The sequence below is a fragment of the Scyliorhinus torazame genome, chromosome 21 (assembly GCF_047496885.1).
Source record: "Scyliorhinus torazame isolate Kashiwa2021f chromosome 21, sScyTor2.1, whole genome shotgun sequence".
Classification (NCBI taxonomy): Eukaryota; Metazoa; Chordata; class Chondrichthyes; order Carcharhiniformes; family Scyliorhinidae; genus Scyliorhinus; species Scyliorhinus torazame.
This window is the reverse complement of record NC_092727.1, coordinates 126,973,463-126,994,754: the sequence shown is the minus strand read 5'-3', so window position 1 is coordinate 126,994,754 and position 21,292 is coordinate 126,973,463. Positions and strand designations below refer to the sequence as shown.

General features: G+C 43.1%; 1 protein-coding gene across 1 annotated transcript in view; it reads right to left on the bottom strand.

Moving 5' to 3' along the window:
- Positions 1-15,463: 15,463 nt before the first annotated feature.
- npepps (aminopeptidase puromycin sensitive) overlaps positions 15,464-21,292 on the bottom strand; it is a 318,075-nt gene continuing 312,246 nt past the window's right edge. Inside the window, exon 23 of the mRNA XM_072487504.1 lies at positions 15,464-16,615. Within this exon, the coding sequence (XP_072343605.1) occupies positions 16,463-16,615 (153 nt within the window). The 3' untranslated portion in view covers positions 15,464-16,462. The remainder of the gene's footprint in view (positions 16,616-21,292) is intronic.

Sequence of the window (21,292 nt, the reverse complement as noted above, 5' to 3'; positions counted from 1 at the left end):
AAGAGCTGAACTCCAGAGGTGAGAGAGTGATTGCCCTTGACATCAATGCTGCATTAGATAGTGTGACATCAAGGAGCCCTAGCAAAGCTGGAGTCAATGGGAATCAGGGGGGCCTCTCTCCACTGGTTGGAGCCATACCTAGGACAAAGAAGATGGTTGTGGAGGTCATCTCAGCTCCAGGATATTACTGCAGGAGTTCCTCAGGGTAGTGTCCAAGGCCCAACCTAAAGCAGCTGCTTCATTACACAACTTCCTTAAATCATAAGGTCAGAAATGAGGATGACTGCACAATGTTCAGCACTATTTGCGACTTCTCATACTGAAACAGTCCATGTCTAAATGCAGCAAGACCTGGACAATATGCAGGCTTTGGCTGACAAGTGGAAAGTAACATTCATGCTACAGAAGTGCCAGGCAACAACCATCTCCAACAAGTGAGAATCTAAACATCATCCCTTGACATTCAATGGCACGGTCATCACTGAATCCCTACAGTCAACCTGCTGGGGGTTACTGTTGACCAGAAATTGAATGGGTCTATCCACAAATTGTGCTTACAAAAGGAGTTAAACAAATACTTTGCGTCAGTCTTCATGGTGGAAGACACTCGTAACATTCCAAAAATATGAAATAATCAAGGGTCTTTGGGGGGGGGGGGGTTGTGGAGGAAGAAATAAATAAAATAACTATCACTAGTGAAAAAGAACTAAGGAAATTAATGGGGCATGAAGGCTGATGACCTCCCCTGGACCTGATGGGTTGCATCCCATGATATTAAAGCAAGTAGCTACAGAGGTAGTGGATGCACTGATAGTAATCTTCCAAGAATCCTTAAATTCTGGAAAAGTCCCAAAGGATTGGAAAACTCCTTAATCAAAAAGGGAGGGAGACCTGAAACAAGTAACTATAGGCCAATTAGCTTAACATCTGTCATTGTGAAAATGTTAGAGTACATTATAAAATATGTTTGGAATGCATAATATAATCGAGCGGAGTGAGCGTGGCTTCATGAGGGGAAATCATGCATGACAAATTTCTTAGCTTTATGAAATGAAATTTATTTGTGGTGGTAACGAGCAGGATAAATAATGGGGAACCACTTGGATTTTCAACAAGCGTTCACAAAACACCGCACAAAAGGCTACTTAGTAAGCCAAGGGCTTTGGGGTAGTATATTAGCATGGTTAGAGGATTGGCTAACTGATAGGAGACAGAGAGTTGGGATAAGAGGAGCATTTTCAGGGTGGCAACCTGTAACTAGGGATCGGTGCTGGGGCCACAATTACTTACAATATATATTAATGACTTGGATGAGGGAAGTAAAAGTACTATCGCCAAGTTTGCCGATGACACAAGTGGTGAGGATGACACAAAACGTCCACAGAGGGATAGAGACGGGTTAGGTGAGTCGGCAAAAATTTGGCAGATTGAATATACTGTAGCAAAATGTGAAGTTATGCATTTTGGGAAGAAGAATAAAGGAGCTGAATATTATTTAAATGGAGGAAGACGACAGAAAGCTGCAGCACAGAGGGATTTGCACCTCCTCGTGCATAAATCACAAAAAGCTGGCATGCAAGTTCAGCAGGTAATTGGAAGGCAAATGGAATATTGGCCTTTATTTCAAAGGGAATGGAGTATAAAAACAGGGAAGTCCTGCTAAAACTATACTAGGCACGAGTTAGACCACACCTGGAATACTGTGAACAGTTTTGGTCCCTTATCTAAGGAAAGATACCCAGGAAATGGAGGCCATCCAGAGAAGGTTCGCTCGGTTGATCCCAGGTATGGAGGGATTTTTTTTACGAGGAGAGGTCAAGTAGGGTCTGTACTCATTGGAGTTTAGAAGAATGAGAGGCGATCTTATTGAGACATGTAGGATTCTCAGGGGGCTTGACAGGGTTGATGCTGAGATGATGTTTCCTCTTGTGGGAGAGTCTAGGACCAGAGGGAATAATCTGAATATGGGGTCATCCATTTAAGCCCGAGATGAGGAGAAATTTCTCTCCGAGGGTAGTGAATCTGTGGAATTCTTTACCGCAGAGAACTGTAGAGGCTGGGTTAAGTATGCTCAAGGTTGAGATAGATTTTTAATCAGTGAGGGAATCAAGGGTTATGAGGATAAGGTGGGAAAGTAGAGTTGAGGATTATATCAGATCAGTCATGATCTCATCGAATGGCGGAGCAGACTCGATGGGCCAAATGGCCTACTTCTCCTACATCTTATGGTTTAAGAGTAGTTCACAGGGCAGGAACCCTGCAGAGAGCATCTCACCTCCTGGCTCCCGAAGCATGTCCAAAATCTACAAAGCACAAGTCAGGAGTGTGATGGAATACTCTCCACTTGCCTCAATGAATGCAGTTTCAATAGCACTCAAGAAGCTTGACACCATCCAGGACAAAGCAGCCTGCACTGCAGGAACTCACCAAGACTCCTTAGACAGCACCGTGCAAACCCATGACCACTACCATCTAGAAGGACAGGGGTGGCAGATACCTGGCAACACCATCACCTGGAATTTCCCTTCTAAACCACTCACCATCCTAACTTGGAAATACATCACCATTCCTTCACTGGTGTTGGGTCAAAATCCTGGGACTCCCTCCCTAATACCATTGTGGGTGTACCTACACATGGACTGCAGTGGTTCAAGAAGGCAGCTCATCACCACCTTCAAGGGCAATTAGGGATGGACAATTCCTCGCCAGTGAGGCCCATATCCTTTGAAAAAAAATCTTCCCTCTGTTCTCAAATATAGCCAAATGGCCTCCTTCTGAGCAGTAGAGATTTGACCTCATCCAGTCCTGTTAACGTATCAACTTTTATCAGCTTGCTCTTTATCAATATCCAACACTCAATATTGGGCAAGCAATCTGATAATACAGGCAATGGTGGGATCAGGAAAAGTGTTAGAGAGGTCGATAGGTGAATCATCAGCATATATGTGGTAACTGGCCCCATGCCTTTGGCATTGTTACTACAGCATAACATATTGATCTGGCAAAGGAATGGATGGATCCTTTAATAACAGGAGCATAGGAACAGGATTGTGCCATTTTGCTCCTCGAGCCCAACCAATCAGTGGCCAACATTTTCAGATATTATCTACAATAAGCAGAAAATGCTTACATTCAGTCTCAAAGCAAATAGCTCATTGAGAAAACCTGATCCTTCAATTCCTATCTATAGCTCAGGGACTTCAAGCTGCTTAACTTCTTTGCCAAACTTAATCCTTATATATTGTTAGAAAGGTATGTTGTTATATAAAATATTAATTTATGTCATCGACTGGACATCTATTACCTTGTAATGTCATAGGTTGGCGCTGAGGACCCAGGTTCGATCCCGGCCCCGGGTCACTGTCTGTGTGGAGTTTTCACATTTTCCTCATGTCTGCCTGGGTCTCATCCCCACAACCCAAAGATATGCATGTTAGGTGGACTGGCCACGCTAAATTGCCCATTAATTGGGGGGAAAAAAAAATTAGGTACTCTAAATTTATTTTAAAAAAATAATGTCATATGTTGTACATATAGAACTTTTTGGAAAGAACATTTTTATTAAGCAAAGTACACTGGCCTATAACCACTATCATGTTGCATTTGTGAAGGACACAGGCTGCTTTATGGAGACACAGTCTACGGCATTCGCAGAGATGGTGGCTAAGATAAAGGAAAAGGGTAAACAGTCCCAGTCCCAGATGACCATAGGCTGCTTTCCCCTTTGAAGGGGGAGAGCTGACTGGCGCTGATTTAACCTGAGGATCACCACACCTCAGGCGAGGGGCAAGGTTCAGAAGGCGGGGCCTTAATGAATAACCTCAGCCGGTTTGGGAATTGAACCCCCACTGCTGGCTTTGCTCTGCATCTGTGGTAAACACCACTGGTCACACACTATGTGTATTATGGTACTGCCACTGTACTACAGTTAATACAGTAAACCTCAGCCTGCTGGCTCCTCCCAGCAGGCGCTGTATAAAAGTGTATGCTCTCCTGCACTGTTTCCATTCCGATTCCAGCTGCAGGAGGCTTAACATCTAGTGCAATAAAGCCTCAATAGTTTCACCATTTTGTCTCGTGGTCATTGATGGTACATCAGCACCACAAACCAGCTGTCTAGCCAACTGACCACGAGAGCTCATTGATGTAACTAAGAGTTCTTAAAGGAGGATTTTGAATCAACACCACTGTCTCCAAGAGAAAAGAGAATCAATCAGCCACAGCTGCAGAGAATTTGGCTTTTTATTTAGTGAATGCAAATCCCCAGAGCCAAGCGACAGCTTCCTCCTTTGCTGAGTTTAAGGTGATTAGTCTGCCATTGTTTATGTCTTTCCACAAGTGCATAATGGGTTTGCACTGAGACTCCAGCAATGGATATACATTGCACAGGGGTCCTGGCCTGTCTTGAAACTATTTAGCAAAGAACACTCTCGCTGTGGTAATTCAAAGCCTGCCATTTGACAGATGGAGTTTTGTCACAAGGAACTTGTTATTGACTTCCTGTGTTTCCCATTCCTCCATCCAAAGGATGTCTGCTGGTAGATATTGCGACATTTTTCCACATTGGGCGCTGAGATGGAGAGCGGACAGGAGGTGGATTGAACAGGTCATCATGGAGTGGTAAGTGAGGTGCAGCATGGATGGTTCAAACCAACATGTGGGTTTTTGTCAGTCGGCAGATGTGTAGCAGAATGATGTTTGCAAGGACAGGAAGCCAGGCTAGGGGTGTTGAGTGGAAAGTTCCAATTATGATGCACATTGTTGCACTCAACTGAATGTCAACAAGATATGTATGTGATGACATTTACACAGGTGCACAGATCTCTGCTGTGGAAATGATGGGGTAAGTGCTGAGTATAATGTTATGGCAGCAGCACCTCACGTAGACCCAGCAAGTTTGGTTAGTTGGCCGTTATTGGTTTTGAGCTCTGCTGCTATTTGCTTTGTTCCTGGAAGCACAAAGTCCTATCTAGAATCACTCACATATTTGTTAGGTTAGGATCATGCTTTAGTCTCTGGCTATCCAGGTAGATAGGCAATTCGTTTTAGGCATTGTGGAGGTGGAATACACTGGATATGGTTTAAGGGGGATATAACACGAGAAACCATATGCAGCACTAGTCCATCAACTTTGTAATGTCTTTGTTAAGGATCTGGTCCAAAGGCAGAAGGATAGAGATTGGTGACACGACAGATGCCATCAACGTGCACAGAGTTGCACATGGTGGTTGGCAAGGTCATTTGTATATTAGTTGTACAGGGTTGGGGCTAAGCACTGAGCCCTGTGGTAGTCTGTTGACATGTCTTCTCCATTCACTTCTCTTGCACAGGTGAACTCTGAATCTTCTGTTGCAAAAGAATGTTTTAACAACTATTCAGACCCAGGCTGGAACCATTCTGGACAGTTTTAAGAGCATGCCGGTGTGCCACACTCTCAGGAAGCAGTGAGGTCCAGTAGCACTGTGTTTATCTTCAGGTTTTTTTTGGAAGCCATTTTCGATGTAGGTAGTGAATGTGGTCACATGTGCTGCACGCATCATGAAAACCAGCTTGGTTGATATTCAGGGTGGTCTCTATTTCTGGAGATATGGGTTGCAAGATAAGATGCTTGAAGACCTTAAAGCGCAAAGAAAGTGGCGAAATCAGTCGATAGCTGGCTGCCAATGTGAGATTTTGTCCAGGGTTTGTAATGACAATGATTTTAGCCGTATGCCACACTTTCGGGAGCAAGTTTGAGTTGGCGATTCTTGTGTAGGACAGTCAGCCAGGCACTGGCATGGGGACCAAGTTTTTTTCAGGAATTCTGTTGCAATGTTGTCATATATCTCGCTGCTTTGCCACATTTCAGGTCATTTAATGCTTTCTCCAGTTCTGTGATCAGGAGTCATGTTCTGCATGTTGCTGGTGTTTTATTTTATTTTCCATGTGTCTTTGCAACATGGAGCAGGTGAATGCCAACTTGGTTTGGGGTGAATAATGAGCGACTTAATGTTGGTGGTTTTTGGGCTGCTGTAAGGCGGCGAATCAGGCCCAACTACAATGAGCAAAATTGGAGCCCTGCCGTCATTTTCTCCCATCTGACGCAAGATGCAGTGTTGAGAGATTCAATGAGGTGGTGAGCTGTATCAGGGTCACCGAGATTATTTATATTCCTTAAGGACTGATGCACTCTCTGCATCAAGGCATGGGTCATAGATGGGTCAGTAAGCCATGAGAAAGCGATTATATGAGGGGAATAAAAATAGGGATGACATGGGGATGCAATGGTCAGCACTGCTGCCTCACAGTGCCGGGGTCCCAGGTTCGATTCCCGACTTGGGTCACTGCCTGTGCAGAGTCTGCACGTTCTCCCTGTATCTGCGTGGGTTTCCTCAAGGTGCTTCGCTTTTCTCCCATAGTCCAAAGATGTGCAGGTTAGGTAGGTTGGCTATGCTAAATTGCCCTTAGTGTCAAAAAAAGTTAGGTGGGGTTACTGGGTTACGCTGATGGGGTGGAGGTGTGGGCTTAAGTAGGATGCTCTTTCAAACGCCCGGTGCAGACTTGATGGGCCGAATGGGCCCACTGTAAATTCTATGAAAAGGGTCCTCTGTTTTCTTGCACAGTCCAAAGATACGCAGATTAGGTGGATCAGTCATGCTAAATGGCCCCTTAATGTCCAAAGATGTGTAGGTTAGCTGGAGTTATAGGGATAGGGCAGAGTAGTGGACCTAGATAGTGCTCTTTCAGAAGGTCAGTGCAGACTCGATGGGCCAAATTGCCTCCTTCTGCAATGTTGAGATTCTATGGATGGATTCTATTATTTTTCCAGAGGTATATTATGAATAGGAATAGGTATAATGATGTGGTCCAAGGTCTCGTTTTATTTTGACCAATCTTAACACCTGATGACTGGAAGGCAAAGACCAATGTGAATGAATAGTGGCCTGCATTAGTTCTGGATGTCACCCAGGACTTGGCACTGTGCTCAGTTGTATGGGAAAATAGAAAATAAAAGTTAAAGGAGAAGGCAGGCGTGCAAGTTAATGATGAGGGTTTTAAACTAGTTAATGGGGCCAAGGGCTCAAGAGAGATCAGTAAAGGTTCCAGAACAAGTAATTGAACAGAGTATGGAAAGCAGCAGGAATCTAACTTCAGGCACAGCAGATAAGGGGACAACTATGAGAAGGGGAGCGGTCAACGCAGGACTGAGGATGTTGTACCTAAATGCGCACATTATACGAAACAAGGTAACTGAGCTTGTAGTACATATTGAAATTTACTGGTACGATGTTATGGGCATCACAGAGACGTGGCTGCAAGGGGATCAGGGCTGGGATCTAAATAGCCAAGGATATGTGGCCTATCGCAAGGACAGGCAGATGGGCAGAGGGAGCGGGGTTGCATTGTTAGTAAGAAATGAACTTAAATTGATGACAAGTGATATAGTGTAGGATACCGTACAATTGATGGGTAAAGTTGAGGAATCACAAAGGAAAAAAGACCCTGCCGGGACTTATGTACAGGCCCCTAGCAGTAGTCAGGATGTGGGACAGAAAATAAATCATGAGATAGAAAAGGCATATAAGAAAGGCAATATTACAATAATCATGGGTGAACTGGGAAAATCAGTTTGTTTACAGATCCCAAGAAAAGGAATTTGTAGAATGTTTAAGAGAATTCTTTGGAGCAGCTTGTGGTAGAGCCCATGAGGAAACAGGCAATTCTGGATTTGGTGAAGTGTAATGCGGCAGACTTGATTAGGGAATTTAAGGGGAAGGAATCTGAAGGGGGCAGTGACCACAATATGATGGAATTTACCCTGCAGTTTAAGAGGGAGAAGCTGGAATCAGGTGTAACAGTATTACAATTGAATAAAGTTAAGTACAATGGCATGAAGGAGGAGCTGGCCAGAGTTGATAGGAAGACGGTGGAGCCTCGCAGGGAAGACGGTGGAACAGCAATGGCAGGAGGTTTGGGGGGTTATTCGGGGGACACAACAGAAATTCTTCCCAAGGAAGAGGAAACATGCTAAGGGAAGAAAAAGACAACCATGGCTAACAAGGGAGGTCATGGACAGCATAAAAGAAAAAACATACAATGTGGCGAAGATTATACAGAAGCCTTTAAAAGCAAGCAGAGGACAAATAAAACAGCAATAATGGAGAAGATGAAATATGAGTGTAAGCTAGCTAGTAATATAAAAGAAGATTTCAAGAGTATTTTTCGGAATATAAAAGGTAAGAGAGGTAAGAATGGACATTGGGGAAGGGGAGGGAAGAATTAGGGATATATATAAGTGGCTGGGGGAGCAGGGAGGCGAGCGGGTGGTGAAGATCAAGGAGAAATGGGAAGCGGAGTTGGGAATGGAGATCAATTGGGGAGTATGGAGTGAGGCACTGCGAAGGGTAAACGGGATTTCCTCTTGTGCAATGATGAGCCTGATACAGTTTAAGATGGTGCACAGGGTGCAAATGACTCAGGCGAGAATGAGTGGGTTCTTTCAGGGGGTAGCAGATGAGTGTGAGAGGTGTGGGCGGGGGCCAGCGAATCATGCGCACATGGTTTGGGGTTGTGAAAAATTGGGAAGATTCTGGGCGGGAGTGTTCGCGGTCTTAGCCAGGATAGTGGAGGAGGGAGTGGACCTGGACCCTTTGGTGGCGATATTTGGGGTTTCAGATAAGCCGGAGCTCAGGGAAAGGAGGAAGGCCAATGTCTTGGCCTTCGCCTCTCTGATTGCACGGGCGACAAATTTTGCTGGCGTGGCGGTCGGCATCGCCACTGGGGGTAGCAACATGGTTGGGTGACCTGTATGACTTCCTGCGGTTAGAGAAGATAAAAGTATGAGTTAAGGGGCTCAGCAGGGGAGTTTGAGAAAAGGTGGGGGATGTTTGTGACTGTGTTTGAGGAGCTGTTCGTCGCAGGGGGGTGGGGGGCGAAAAAGGAGAAAAATCTGTACAAACTGAATAGTTGATTGTTGGGAAGAATGTTTCCCGGGGTGTTGATTTGCTGTAACCTACTTTGATACAAGTTTGAATAAAATGAGTTAAAAAAAAAAAAAAGAATGGACACTGGACCACTGGAAAATGAGGCTGGAGAAGTCGTAAGGAGTCTGGGAACAAAGAAATGTCCGAGGAACTGAATAGGTGCTTTGCATCAGTCTTCATGGTGGAAGACACCAATGGCATACCAAAACTTCGATAAGAGTCTGGGGCAGAGGGAAATGTAGTGGCCATCACGAAGGAGAAGGTATTGGGGAAGCTGAAAGGTCTGAAGGTGGATAAATCACCCGGACCAGATAGACTGTACCCAGGTTCTGCAGGAGATAGCTGAGATTGTGAAGGCATTGGTGGTGATGATTCAGGAATCAGTGGAATCAGGGAGGGTTATAGACTATTGTGAAATGGCTAATGTAACACCTCTGTTTTAAGAAGGGAGGGAGGCAGTCAACAGGAAATTATAGGTTGGTTAAGCTTGCCTTCGTTCGTTGGAAAGATTTGAGAGTCCATTATTAAGGATGAGATTGCGGAGTACTTGGAAATACATGGTAAAATAGGGCTGAATCAGCACGGTTTCATCAAGGAGAGGTCATGCCTGACAAATCTATTAGAATTCTTTGAGGATAAATTTGAAAGTTAGACAAAGGAGAGCCAGTGGACATTATCTATTTGGGGCAAGTTACTGGCAGGGATGGAGGGTTGGCTGACTGGCAGAAGGCAGAGAATGGGGATGAAGAGGTCTTTTTCAGCATGGTAGCAGATAGTCTGGTGGAGTTTGCACATTCTCCCAGTGTCTGCGTGGGTCTCACCCCCAGAACCCAAAAAGATGTGCAGGGTGGGTCAATTGGCCACGCAAAATTGCGCCATGATTGGAATAAAAAGAATTAGGTACTCCAAATTAATTTTTTAAAAAGATGGCAGCCAATGACTAGTGGTATTCCGCAGGGGTCAGTATTGGGACTACAACTATTCACAATATACATTAACGATCTGGAAGGAGGAACTGAGAGATTGTTGCTATGTTTGCAGATGATATAAAAAAATGTAGAGGGACAGGTAGTGTTGAGGAAGCGAGGAGGCTGTAGAAGGACTTGAACAGGCTCGGAGAGTTGGCAAAGAAGTGGCAGATGGAATATAATGTGGAAAAGTGTGAGGTTGTGCGCATTGGTAGGAAGAATAGAGTCATAGACTATTTTCTCAATGAAGAAAAGCGTTAGAAATCAGAAGCACAAAGGGACTTAGGGGTCCTAGTTCAGGATTCTCTGGGTTAACATGCAGATTCAGTTAGCAGTTAGGAAGGCAAGTCAAATGCGCTAGCATACAAGAGCAGAAATGTACTACTGAGGCTGTATAAGGCCCTGGTCAGACTCCATTTCGAATATTGAGAACAGTTTTGGGCCCTGTATCTAAGGATGTGCTGACCTTGGAGAGGGTTCACAAGAATAATCACTGACGAGCATTTGAGGACTCTGGGTCTGTACTCGATGGAGTTTAGAAAGATGAGGGGGATCTCATAGAAACTTACAGAATACTGAGGGGCTAGATAGAGTAGATGTGGAGAAAATGTTTCCACTAGTAGGAGAGACTAGAACCTGATGGTACAGCCTCAGACTGAAGGGACGATCCTTTAAAACAGAGGAGGAATTTCTTCAGCCAGAGAGTGGTGAATCTGTGGAACTCATTGCCGCAGAAGGCTGTGGAGGCCAAGTCAGAGTGTCTTTAAGACAGAGATAGATAAGTTCTTAATCAACAAGGGGATCTGGGGTTACAGGGAGAAGGCAGGAGAATAGGGATGAGAAAAATGTCAGCCATGATTGAAATGGTAGAGGGCAGCACGGTAGCCTTGTGGATAGCACAATTGCTTCACAGCTCCAGGGTCCCAGGTTCGATTCCGGTTTGGGTCACTGTCTGTGCGGAGTCTGCACGTCCTCCCCGTGTGTGCGTGGGTTTCCTCCGGGTGCTCCGGTTTCCTCCCACAGTCCAAAGATGTGCAGGTTAGGTGGATTGGCCATGATAAATTGCCCTTAGTGTCCAAAATTGCCCTTAGTGTTGGGTGGGGTTACTGGGTTATGGGGATAGGGTGGAGGTGTTGATTTTGGGTAGGGTGCTCTTTCCAAGAGCCGGTGCAGACTCGATGGGCCGAATGGCCTCCTTCAGCACTGTAAATTCTATGATTCTATGATACTTGATGGGCCAACTGGCCTAATTCTGCTCCTATATCTTATGGTCAGCAAGATAAAGAGGTGTAGGGTGGGTGTCCCAGAGTTTGGGTCTAGGCAACTGAAGTCACCAGTCACCAGTTTGGAGCAATGCTCAAGAGACCAGAATTAAAGGAGTGCAGACATTCAGAGGATTATGGGGCTGGAAAAGATACATTTTGTGGTAAGGCTTTGGAGGGATTTGAAAACGAGGATGAGAATTTTAAAACTGAATATGTTGCTTGACCAGGAACCAATGTAAATCAGCGAACACAGGGGTGATGGAGAACAGGACTTGACATGGGCTGCAGTGCCTTGGAGGACTTCCAAGATTATGGTGGGTTGCATCTGGGAGACCAGCCATGAGTGAACTGGAATTGTTGAGTCTAGAAATAATGAAGGCATGAATGAGGATTTCAGCAAAGTGAATTTCAGAATGTGAAAATAAGTGAAAATAGGCCGTCTGATGGCATAATTTATTTCTATATTAAGATGAAAATATTGTCTTCAACAGCATCTCCAACATTCTATCAATTACTTCAATTTGATGTTGCCGGTTACTAAGGGAAATATGTTCTCCATATCCATTCGATCAGCTTTATGCACCAACTAAAGCTCATGTTTTAATTCCATTATATAATGTGGGTGCCATTTCCCATCTCGAATTGTCCATTTGGGGCAGCACGGTGGCATAGTGGTTAGCACTGCTGCCTCACAGCTCCAGGATCCCAGGTTCAATTCCGGCCTCGGGTGAGTGTGGAGTTCGCACTTTCTCCTAGTGTCTGTGTGGGTTTCCTCCCGCAGTCCAAAGTTGTGCAGGTTCGGTGGATTGGCCATGCTAATTTGCCCCTTAGTATTCAAAAGGGTAGGTCGGGTTACAGGGATAGGCTGGATGCCTAATGATTGAGGGAAGGCCATTGGTGAAGTAGCTGAAAATCATTTGGTCTAGGACACTGCCCTGAGGAATTCCTGCAGCAATGAGATGATTGGCCTCCAAAAAACTTCTTTTGTGCTAAGTAGGACTTTAGACAGTGGAGAGTCCCCCCCACCCCCACCTGATTCCCATCGACTTCAATTTTAAAAGGACTCCTTGGTGTCACACTCAGTCAAATGCTGTCATGTCAGGGCAGTCATCCTCACCTCTTGTCTCAAATTCACCTTTTTGTCCATGTTTGGGTCCAAGCTGCAATGAGGTCTGGAGCAGAGTGGTCCTGCAGAATTCAGAGTATTGCGGAGGAGGTTCTCAATGGATAAGTGTCAGTTGTTGCATTGTTGACAGCACCTGATGGGGCAGTAATTGGCTGGATTGGATTGTCATAAGGATATACACAGGCAATTGTTTTCATTGTCAGACAGATACTAGTGATGTAGCTGTATTGGAAAAGTTTGGCTAGTTCATCTCCCCCAGCTTCTTCTCTGTATTCCAAAGAAAAATAACCTCAGTTTATCCAATCTTTCCTTTGAGGTAAAATTCTCCAGTCCTGGCAATATCCTTGTAAATCTCCTCTGTACATGATCACATCTTCCTGTAATGCAGTAATCAGAACTGTATGCATTGTTTTTTATAAATTATAAATTTAAGAGTACCCAATTAATTTTTTTCCAGTTAAGGCACAATTTTAGCATGGCTAATTCATCTACCGTGCACATCTTGGGTTGTGGGGGTAAAACCCACAGACACAGGGAGAATGTGCAAACTCCACATGGACAATGACCCAGAGCCAGGATCGAACCTGGGACAGGATCGAACCTGGGACCTCGGTGCCATGAGGCAGCAGTGCTAACCACTATGCCACCGTGCTGCCTAACTGTATGTATTGTTAGCATTGCCAACTATGATCAGTTAAAATATGACTGGAAGCAAATGTAAATATGGCTATGGGATTACAGCAGGCCTGGGCTCAACTGTGATGGCTCCCATTATAAAATAACCTGTCTCCACTTGGTAAGATTCCTATTTGAAGGCTAGTCACTGATAAATGCTCTAAGGGTGGCTGGTGCTTTTTAACAGCTTCCATGCCAGGAGTCAACTCTCTCAAGAGAGGAAGTAAATTGGCATTTAAAAAAAGATAATCCATCAACTACCCACAATCAACATATGGACATTTTGCAACGAGCAGATCACACTGTATGCGAGGTGAAAACCATAATTCCTTCAGGAACCTATTGAGGAAATGTCGAACCAGTGCTTAGAACCAGAGGCTGGGAATTCTATAAAGTTAAAGCTAAGATCATGTTCCAAAAACAGTGTTTTCTCTTCACAAGAACAAATGCACCACAAATTGTCAAAAATTGAGAAAAAAATCAAATGGATTAATACTAATTTATTACAACTATACAATTAAATGTACACATTCATTCACTGCAATTAAATACAACATCTTGAACAACTTTTGCTCATCTGGTGCTTAACTTTATGGTGTGCCAGTGTTTAATTGGTACAGATGCACCTGGCTGCCATTTTGTGAATTGTTGCAGACATTTTGTGTAGTATGTCACATGCTTAACCCCAAGAATGACAGCAGACAGTGTGACTAGCACTTTGTAATGACAATTTTGATGCAGATTTTTTTTGAAAGCTCAACTTTCAAATTTCCCTGAAAAATTATGTAAGTGTAAATCAGCAAGCTTAAGTAGAGAGGAGTGAATTTGCATAAGGGTCACTGGTTGATCTCAAGAGTGCAACAATTGTTAAGAAGGGCCCCCAGGGTAGGGAGGGGATAATTGGCCGGAGTTTGTTTTCCTAATAAGTATTTGTGTTGCAAGAGTGCAACAGAGGCAGTTTGCTCAAGTCAGGACAATAAGTCTCCATTAAGTAACCACAGTGCAGTATACTGGATGGTTACTGTTAGAGGAACTTTACTGGTGCTGGTTACCTAAAATGCATAAACCTCTGTGTAGGTGGAAAACCAGTGGAGATTTGTTTCATATAATTCAATAAAATAACAAAAATAATCACATCCTAAACTAGTAGACTTTAGGTGCGTTACAACAACGAAAGCCCTTGAAAAGTACTTAATTGAATGTACTTTGGCACTTTATGAAATATTTTTTTCTGGATTGGTAGCTTTGAAATTTAAGCAAAGCAGGAGTAGAAACAGGGCACAAAACACAGCATGCAAGGAGGTGAAAAAGCAAGTGGGAAATTCTAGTTGGAACTCTGGAGGAACATTCAGAACAATTATTTTAGTGTAAAATAAAAAGCTAATGAAGATCAGGTGAGAGGAATGGTCACCAGATGGATTGCCGGAGGAGCAGCAGCTTTTGGGTTTGAATCCAGGTTTTAGGAGTGAAAGGACACTGTTGACTCACATTAGCCAGTTCCCTTATTCTCATTTCTATCCTGTGGAATATCACACTACCAACTGTACTGAATGCTTCAACTCCTAAGTCTGTGCCAGCTATTTGAAAACGCCATTCAACTAATCTCACTTTCTCATTGTCTGGCAAATATATATCCAAAGTATATATCCAAAACCCCTTCTGAAAGCTACTATTGCATCTCCTTCCATGACTTTTCCCAAACAGTTAATTATCCTAACTGGCTGTGTAATGAAATGTGTCATGTTACTTCAGATTTTTTTGCCAATCACCTTAAATTTGTGTCCTCTGGTTACTAACTATTCTACCACTGCAAACAGTTTCTCATTTGCTCTATCATGATTTTGAACACATCTAGCAAATTTCCTCTCAACTGTCTCTGCTCCAAGGTGAGCTATTCCAGCTTTTCCAGTCTCTCCACATAACTGAAGTTCTTCATCCCTGATAGCATTTTAGTAATCCTCCTCTGCGCCTTCTCCAAGTTCTTGATATTCTTCCTAAAGTTTGGTGCAAAGAATTGAACACAAGTGTTCCAGTTGAGGCCGAACCAATGATTTACAAAGGTTTAGGGATAACTTTTTACCTCATAATAAAGTCAAGGAACTGAAATGCTTTTTATTTTTAAAACTTCAATTCATCCTGTTGCCTTCAGATTTGTGTAAGTTCCCAATTCTTCTACCCCACCAGTGTACCTCCAATTTAATCGTGCAAATAAAGGAGCTGATCAACAACTATTGCATATTAAAAAAGTAAAACAAATGTTTTCCTACCTAAATTGCCTCCCGTTTCCTCCTTGTGTAGGTCAGACAAGTGCCTGGTCCAGGCCTCAGTGAAATACATGTTTAGAATATTTTGTGCATGGTCCACATTTTCATTGGAATCCTTAAAATGAAATCCCGCTTTATTTGCACTCAAATTTTAATACATAACAGAACCTGATACCGCATCATGCAGAAAAAGCAAGAGACATTTCACTTTGACATTTTTTTTTATTAACACCAACTGTATTTTAAAACAAAAAGCACAACGAGTATTTCAGGGAAGCAGTTTGACAATTAGTTTGATGACCTTCTCCAAGTGAACTGAAGCCACACTATACGTTGGATGTGTGTTAAAATGAGGTACAGCCTGTTCTTCTGAATGCTTTATTTATTTTTAGGGTTAGTACAACACGGCTCTCTCACTCTCAAGTTAATTCTACCATATACACAGACATTTTGCACTCCCTTCCACCTCCAATTACATGCCAGTTTGTACCAGTTTTAAGGCTTTCAAAATGGTTATATGTAAGGAATCAGGACTTACTTTTGTTGCTATTCTCGAGCAGTGTTCCCAGGTTAAGGGGCTTTATTTCATCAGTTTTGTTTCAAGTATTAAAGTTATATATTTTCTTTGAAACAATTTATTTCTGTGCTAAATTGCAATTTAACAGTGAAAATGGCCCTGGGTATACACACCAGAAATTCATGCATCCTATTCTCATAAAGGTCCCTAACCCATTTTTTTAAAAATGAAAGCTCTAATACATTGTTTTTTTATTTATATATCCTATTTTTATTCGATGTGGCTGTTACTGAGATGTTTCTTCCTCTTTATGAAGGACATCAACGGTTAAACTGAGGCCTAGAAATAATTAAATAAGAATTAACTCGCCTTGGCCAGAGAGGAGGGAAGGAATTACATTACCACAATATAACCAGCAGTCTTGCTTCAGTGTTCCAAGTTGTCACCAATGTAATGTCATAATAAGACTGTGCCATGCCACTGTCTGCACACACAAGTCATTCCAAACAACACATTTCATATCAAGTGCCAGTAGCTTTTCTGTTCTCTTTTTAAAATGAGGTATGAACTACATTCATTTTCAACCACTGTTAATAGGTGACAGGTTCTGGCCGTGAAATATACTTTCAAGCTCCCCTCCCCGTGGCAAGGCAGTGGGGTGATGGCGGCTCAGGGGTTTTTCGATCACACTGTGGGCTGCGCCCCTTTGCGTTGCAGCAAGAACTGCTGGATAGCTTCTGCGTCGCGCTTTAGCCAGGCGCCGTTCAGCAGGACATTCTCACACGACTGTTGAATGGTTCGTTCTGCAGCAGGGGCAGGATGAGTCTCAAAAAAGCTCTGAAATTGAAGAGATAAGATGATGAAGACTGACACAGTAACTTGCAGACAAGCAGTTCACTGGTGACGAATTAAAGACATTGCCAGATCAGGGCTGTGACCAACACCTCAGCGTTGACAAAATGTGGAGAGGGAAGCCTGTATCTTAGAAGATCTGTGCTCATCAGTCTCCTCAAACATCTCAAAGAGCTTCAAGTACACCATGATTTTTTGAAATGCAGTGACCAATGTTTTAGCAATTGCAGCAATGAGTGTACAGCAAGAACTCTCAACCGTATGAGGAGCGAGCAGGGATTTGGAAGTGACAGAAATCTTTGGATGGAAAATCTGATGAGGTCTCAACCAGGTGCCTGCACCTTCTTGCCTGAATTTTATGCATTTGCTGCTATCAGGCAATCCAATAAACCCAATGTTACCAGAAGAACCTATCCTATCATGGCTTAGCAGTGTGGGCTAATGCTATTTTACGTTAGGTCATAGTCCACAGGTGAAGGGAACAGAATGTGCACCCACCCAGCAAGATTGGCCTGGAAGTAATCTGTTTTTTGATCTGGTACTAAGTCTTTGAAATTGCCAAGTGTGAGACAGAAGAGCCATCAATCTCCACTTCCAAACAACAGGAAAGACCCAGCAAAGGTGGCAGGTCACGGACCTCGTACCAGCCTTGGCTCAAACATGGACAAAGAGCTGAACTCCAGAGGTGAGGTGAAAGTGACTGCCCTTGACATCAAGGCAGCATTTGACTGCGTATGGTATCAAGGAATTATAGCAAAACGAGTCAATGGGAATCAAGGGGGAAACTCTTCACTATTTGGCCTCATATCTAGCATAAAGAGACATTGTTGTTGGAGGTCAATCATTTCAATTCCAGGACAATACTGCAGAAGTTCATCAGGGTAGTGTCTGAAGTCCAACCATCTCCAGCTGCTTCATCAACAACCTGCCTTCCATCATAATGTCATGATGACTGCACAATGTTTAACACCATTCACAGATACTGAAGCAGTCCATATCCAAATGTAACAATAAGAAGTCTTACAACACCAGTTTAAAAGTCCAACAGGTTTATTTGGTATCACTAGTGACTCACCTGATGAAGGAGCTGCGCTCCGAAAGCTAGTGATACCAAATAAACCTGTTGGACTTTAATCTGGTGTCGTAAGACTTCTTACTGTGCCCACCCCAGTCCAATGCCGGCATCTCCACATCAAATGCAACAAGACCTGGATAATATCCAGGCTTGGGCTGACAAGTGCCAGGAAATGATCATCTCCACTATGAGAGAATCCAAGCAGCTCCACTTGACATTCAATGACATTACCATTGTTTAACTTCCCTCTATCAGCATCGTGGTGTTACCATTCACCAGAAACTGAACTGGACTAGCCATATAAATACAGTGGCTACAACAGAAGATCCAGAGGCTAGGAATCCTGCAGTGAGTAACTCACCTCCTGACTCCTGAAAGCCTGTCTACCATCTACAAGGCACAAATCAGGAGTGTGATGGAATACTCTCCACTTGCCTCGATGAGTGCAGCTCCAACAACACTCAAGAAGCTTGACACCATTCAGTACAAAACAACTCGTCCACAAACATTCACTCTCTCTACCACTGATGCACAGTAGCGGCCATGTGTACCATCTAATTATTATCTTTATTAGCGTCACAAGTAGACTGACATTAATACTGCAATGAAGTTACTGTGAAAATCCCCTATAGGATGCACTGTAGGAACCCACGACTACCACCTAGAAGGACAAGGGCAGCAGATACATGGGAACACCAACACCTGGAAGGCCCCTCCAAGCCACACGCCATCCTAACTTGGAAAGATATCGCTGTTCCTTCAATGTTGTTGGGTCAAAATCCTGGAACTCCCTCCCCAACAGTTCTGTTGTCCCATTCCTCAACATCACTTTTACTCTTTGTTTTGGGAGTGAGAAGGAATCATATCCTATTCATCGTTCAGACAAATACTATTAAAAAGACAGCTCTCCCCCCCCCCCCCCCCACCAATTAAGTGGCAATTTAGCGTGGCCAATCCACCTACCCTGCACATGTACTAAAGACAGCTAAAGTGAGATTTAAAATTAATTAATGAAATCAGATATCTTTGTATATACCATGATGAATTTACACATCCTGTCACTTAATTTACTTATTTAAACATTTTTTATTTTTTATTTTTTTTTATAAAAGAGTACCCAATTAATTTTTTCCAATTAAGGGGCAATTTAGCATGGCCAATCCGCCTACCCTGCACATCTTTGGGTTGTGGGGGTGAAACCCACGCAAACACGGGGAGAATGTGCAAACACCACACGGACAGTGACCCAGCACCGTGAGGCAGCAGTGCTAACCACTGTGTTATGGGCCAGGGTTTAGAGAACCCCAAAGTGTATCATGGAATTCACCTGACCCACAACTTTTAATAGATTGTGGTATGGGGAGCACACGGCCCACTCTACAGGTGTGGTACAGCAGAAATGGAAAAGTATTTTTTTAAAGCAAAACAATGTTTATTCTATGAACTCAAACAGTGAACGTCTCAGCAGCCATTAATTCAAATACAACCACCAAAGAATACAACACTAAGTAATCCTTAATAACTTCCAAAACAACATCCAGAAGACAAAAGAAACACCTTTTAACAGAAGCACATTAGGTTTACATTCACTACTGAGAACATTTATAATTCTGAATTCACCAAATGATCAAGAGATAGTCTTTTCATGGTAGAGAGATCAACAGTGCACCTGTTCTGTCTGGCTTCAGCTCCAACACTGAAACCTAAACTAAACACACCCTGCAGCAAACAGCCTAAAACAAAAGTAAAAAGCTGACAGACAGACCAGCTCCACCACACTCTGACATCACTGATGAACACTCATTTCTTAAAGGTACATTTCTGAAACACCCATTTCTTAAAGGCACTCTCACATGACACCTCCCCCCAAGAAAAAAAACCCCATCAACTTCAAGATGGTTTCATTGTTCACCTTTTCACTATCCTTTAACAAATGGACACAGTAAATATACTTTTTCATTTTAAAAAACAACACACGCAACCGGGTATAATAATATAGTCCATTTTTTCTCTCGTTCTTCTTCCTCCAACTGAAACTGCTTCCGTTCATCATATTTGTGACAAAACATCGGCTATCACGTTTTCTCTTCCTGCCCCATGTACTATTTTTAAATGAAATGGCTGTAACAATAAACTCCAGCGAAACAGCCTGGCATTGTTATTCCGGAATCGCTCCAAAAATGTCAACGGATTATGATCAGTATATATAACGGTGTCAGAGGGATTGCTGGTCACATAAATGTGAAAATGTGCAAAGCCAGCACCAAACTCAAAGTCTCCTCCTCAATCGTGGAATACTTTTTCTGGTGAGAATTCAATTTCTTTGAAAAATAACCAATAGGCCGCTCTCGCCTTTCGTCGTCATCTTGTAGTGCACCGCACCTACACCCACATCATTTGGATCAACCGCAACATTGAATGGTTTCGTATAATTTGGGATGGCTAACACAGAGCAGTGGTTAACACAGCCTTCAGGCCGTCAAATGCCTGTTGACACTCCGCTGTCCACTGGAATTTGTTGCGCTTCTTGAGCAAGTCCATCAGTGGAGCGACCACACTGCTAAAATTCGGTACAAATGTCCGGTAAAATCCACTCATACCAAGAAATCGCATTATTTCCTGTCGTGTCGAGGGTATTGGAAACTCCCCAAGAACTTTTGTTTTCACACCCCGTGGGACCATTCGACCCTGTCCAATTGTATGGCCAAGGAAAGTGACTTGGGCTTTTCCAAATTCACTTTTGGCTAGGTTTATCACCAAACCCGCCTCCTGAAGTCGATTGAATAACTCCATCAGATGTTTTAAATGTTCTGTCCATGTCTGGCTGAATATTACCAGATCGGCGATGTATACTGCACAATTGGGTAATCCTGAAACGACTTTGTTAGTTAACCATTGAAATGTGGCTGAGGCGTTTTTCATGCCCAATGGCATAACTTTGAATTGGTATATACCACCTGGAGTCACAAAAGCTGAAATCTCCTTCGCCCTTTCGGATAAAGGTAACCTTTAAGTAAATCCAATTTGGAAATAAAAGCCGATTGTCCCACTTTCGCAATGCAATCCTCCAAACGTGGGATAGGATAAGAGTCCGTTCTTGTAACTGCATTAACCTTTCTATAGTCCACACACAACCGTTGGGTACCGTCTGGTTTTGATACCATGTGTGAGCTCCATTGGCAGCAACCCACTTCAATTATGCCATTTTTAAGCATACTCTCAATCTCTTTGTTAACCTGTGTCAATTTTAAAGAGTTATGTCTATATGGATGTTGTTTGATTGGAACAGCATTTCCCACATCTACATCATGTATAGCCATTTTAATACTTCCCAATTTATCTCCACAAACTTGCCCATGTGATATCAATAACTCTTTCAGGTCAGTCCGTTTTTCCTCTGAAAGGTACCTCAACAATGTATTCCAATTTTTAAGAACATCCTCATTTTCCAATTTAATTTGAGGTATGTCAAATTCAGAGTCATCTGGATTTGGTTCGTCACTTGGAGTTAGAATCATTAAAACCTCCTCCTTTTTGACTCCTTCCCTTTCAAAGTACCTTTTAAGCATATTCACATGACACACTCG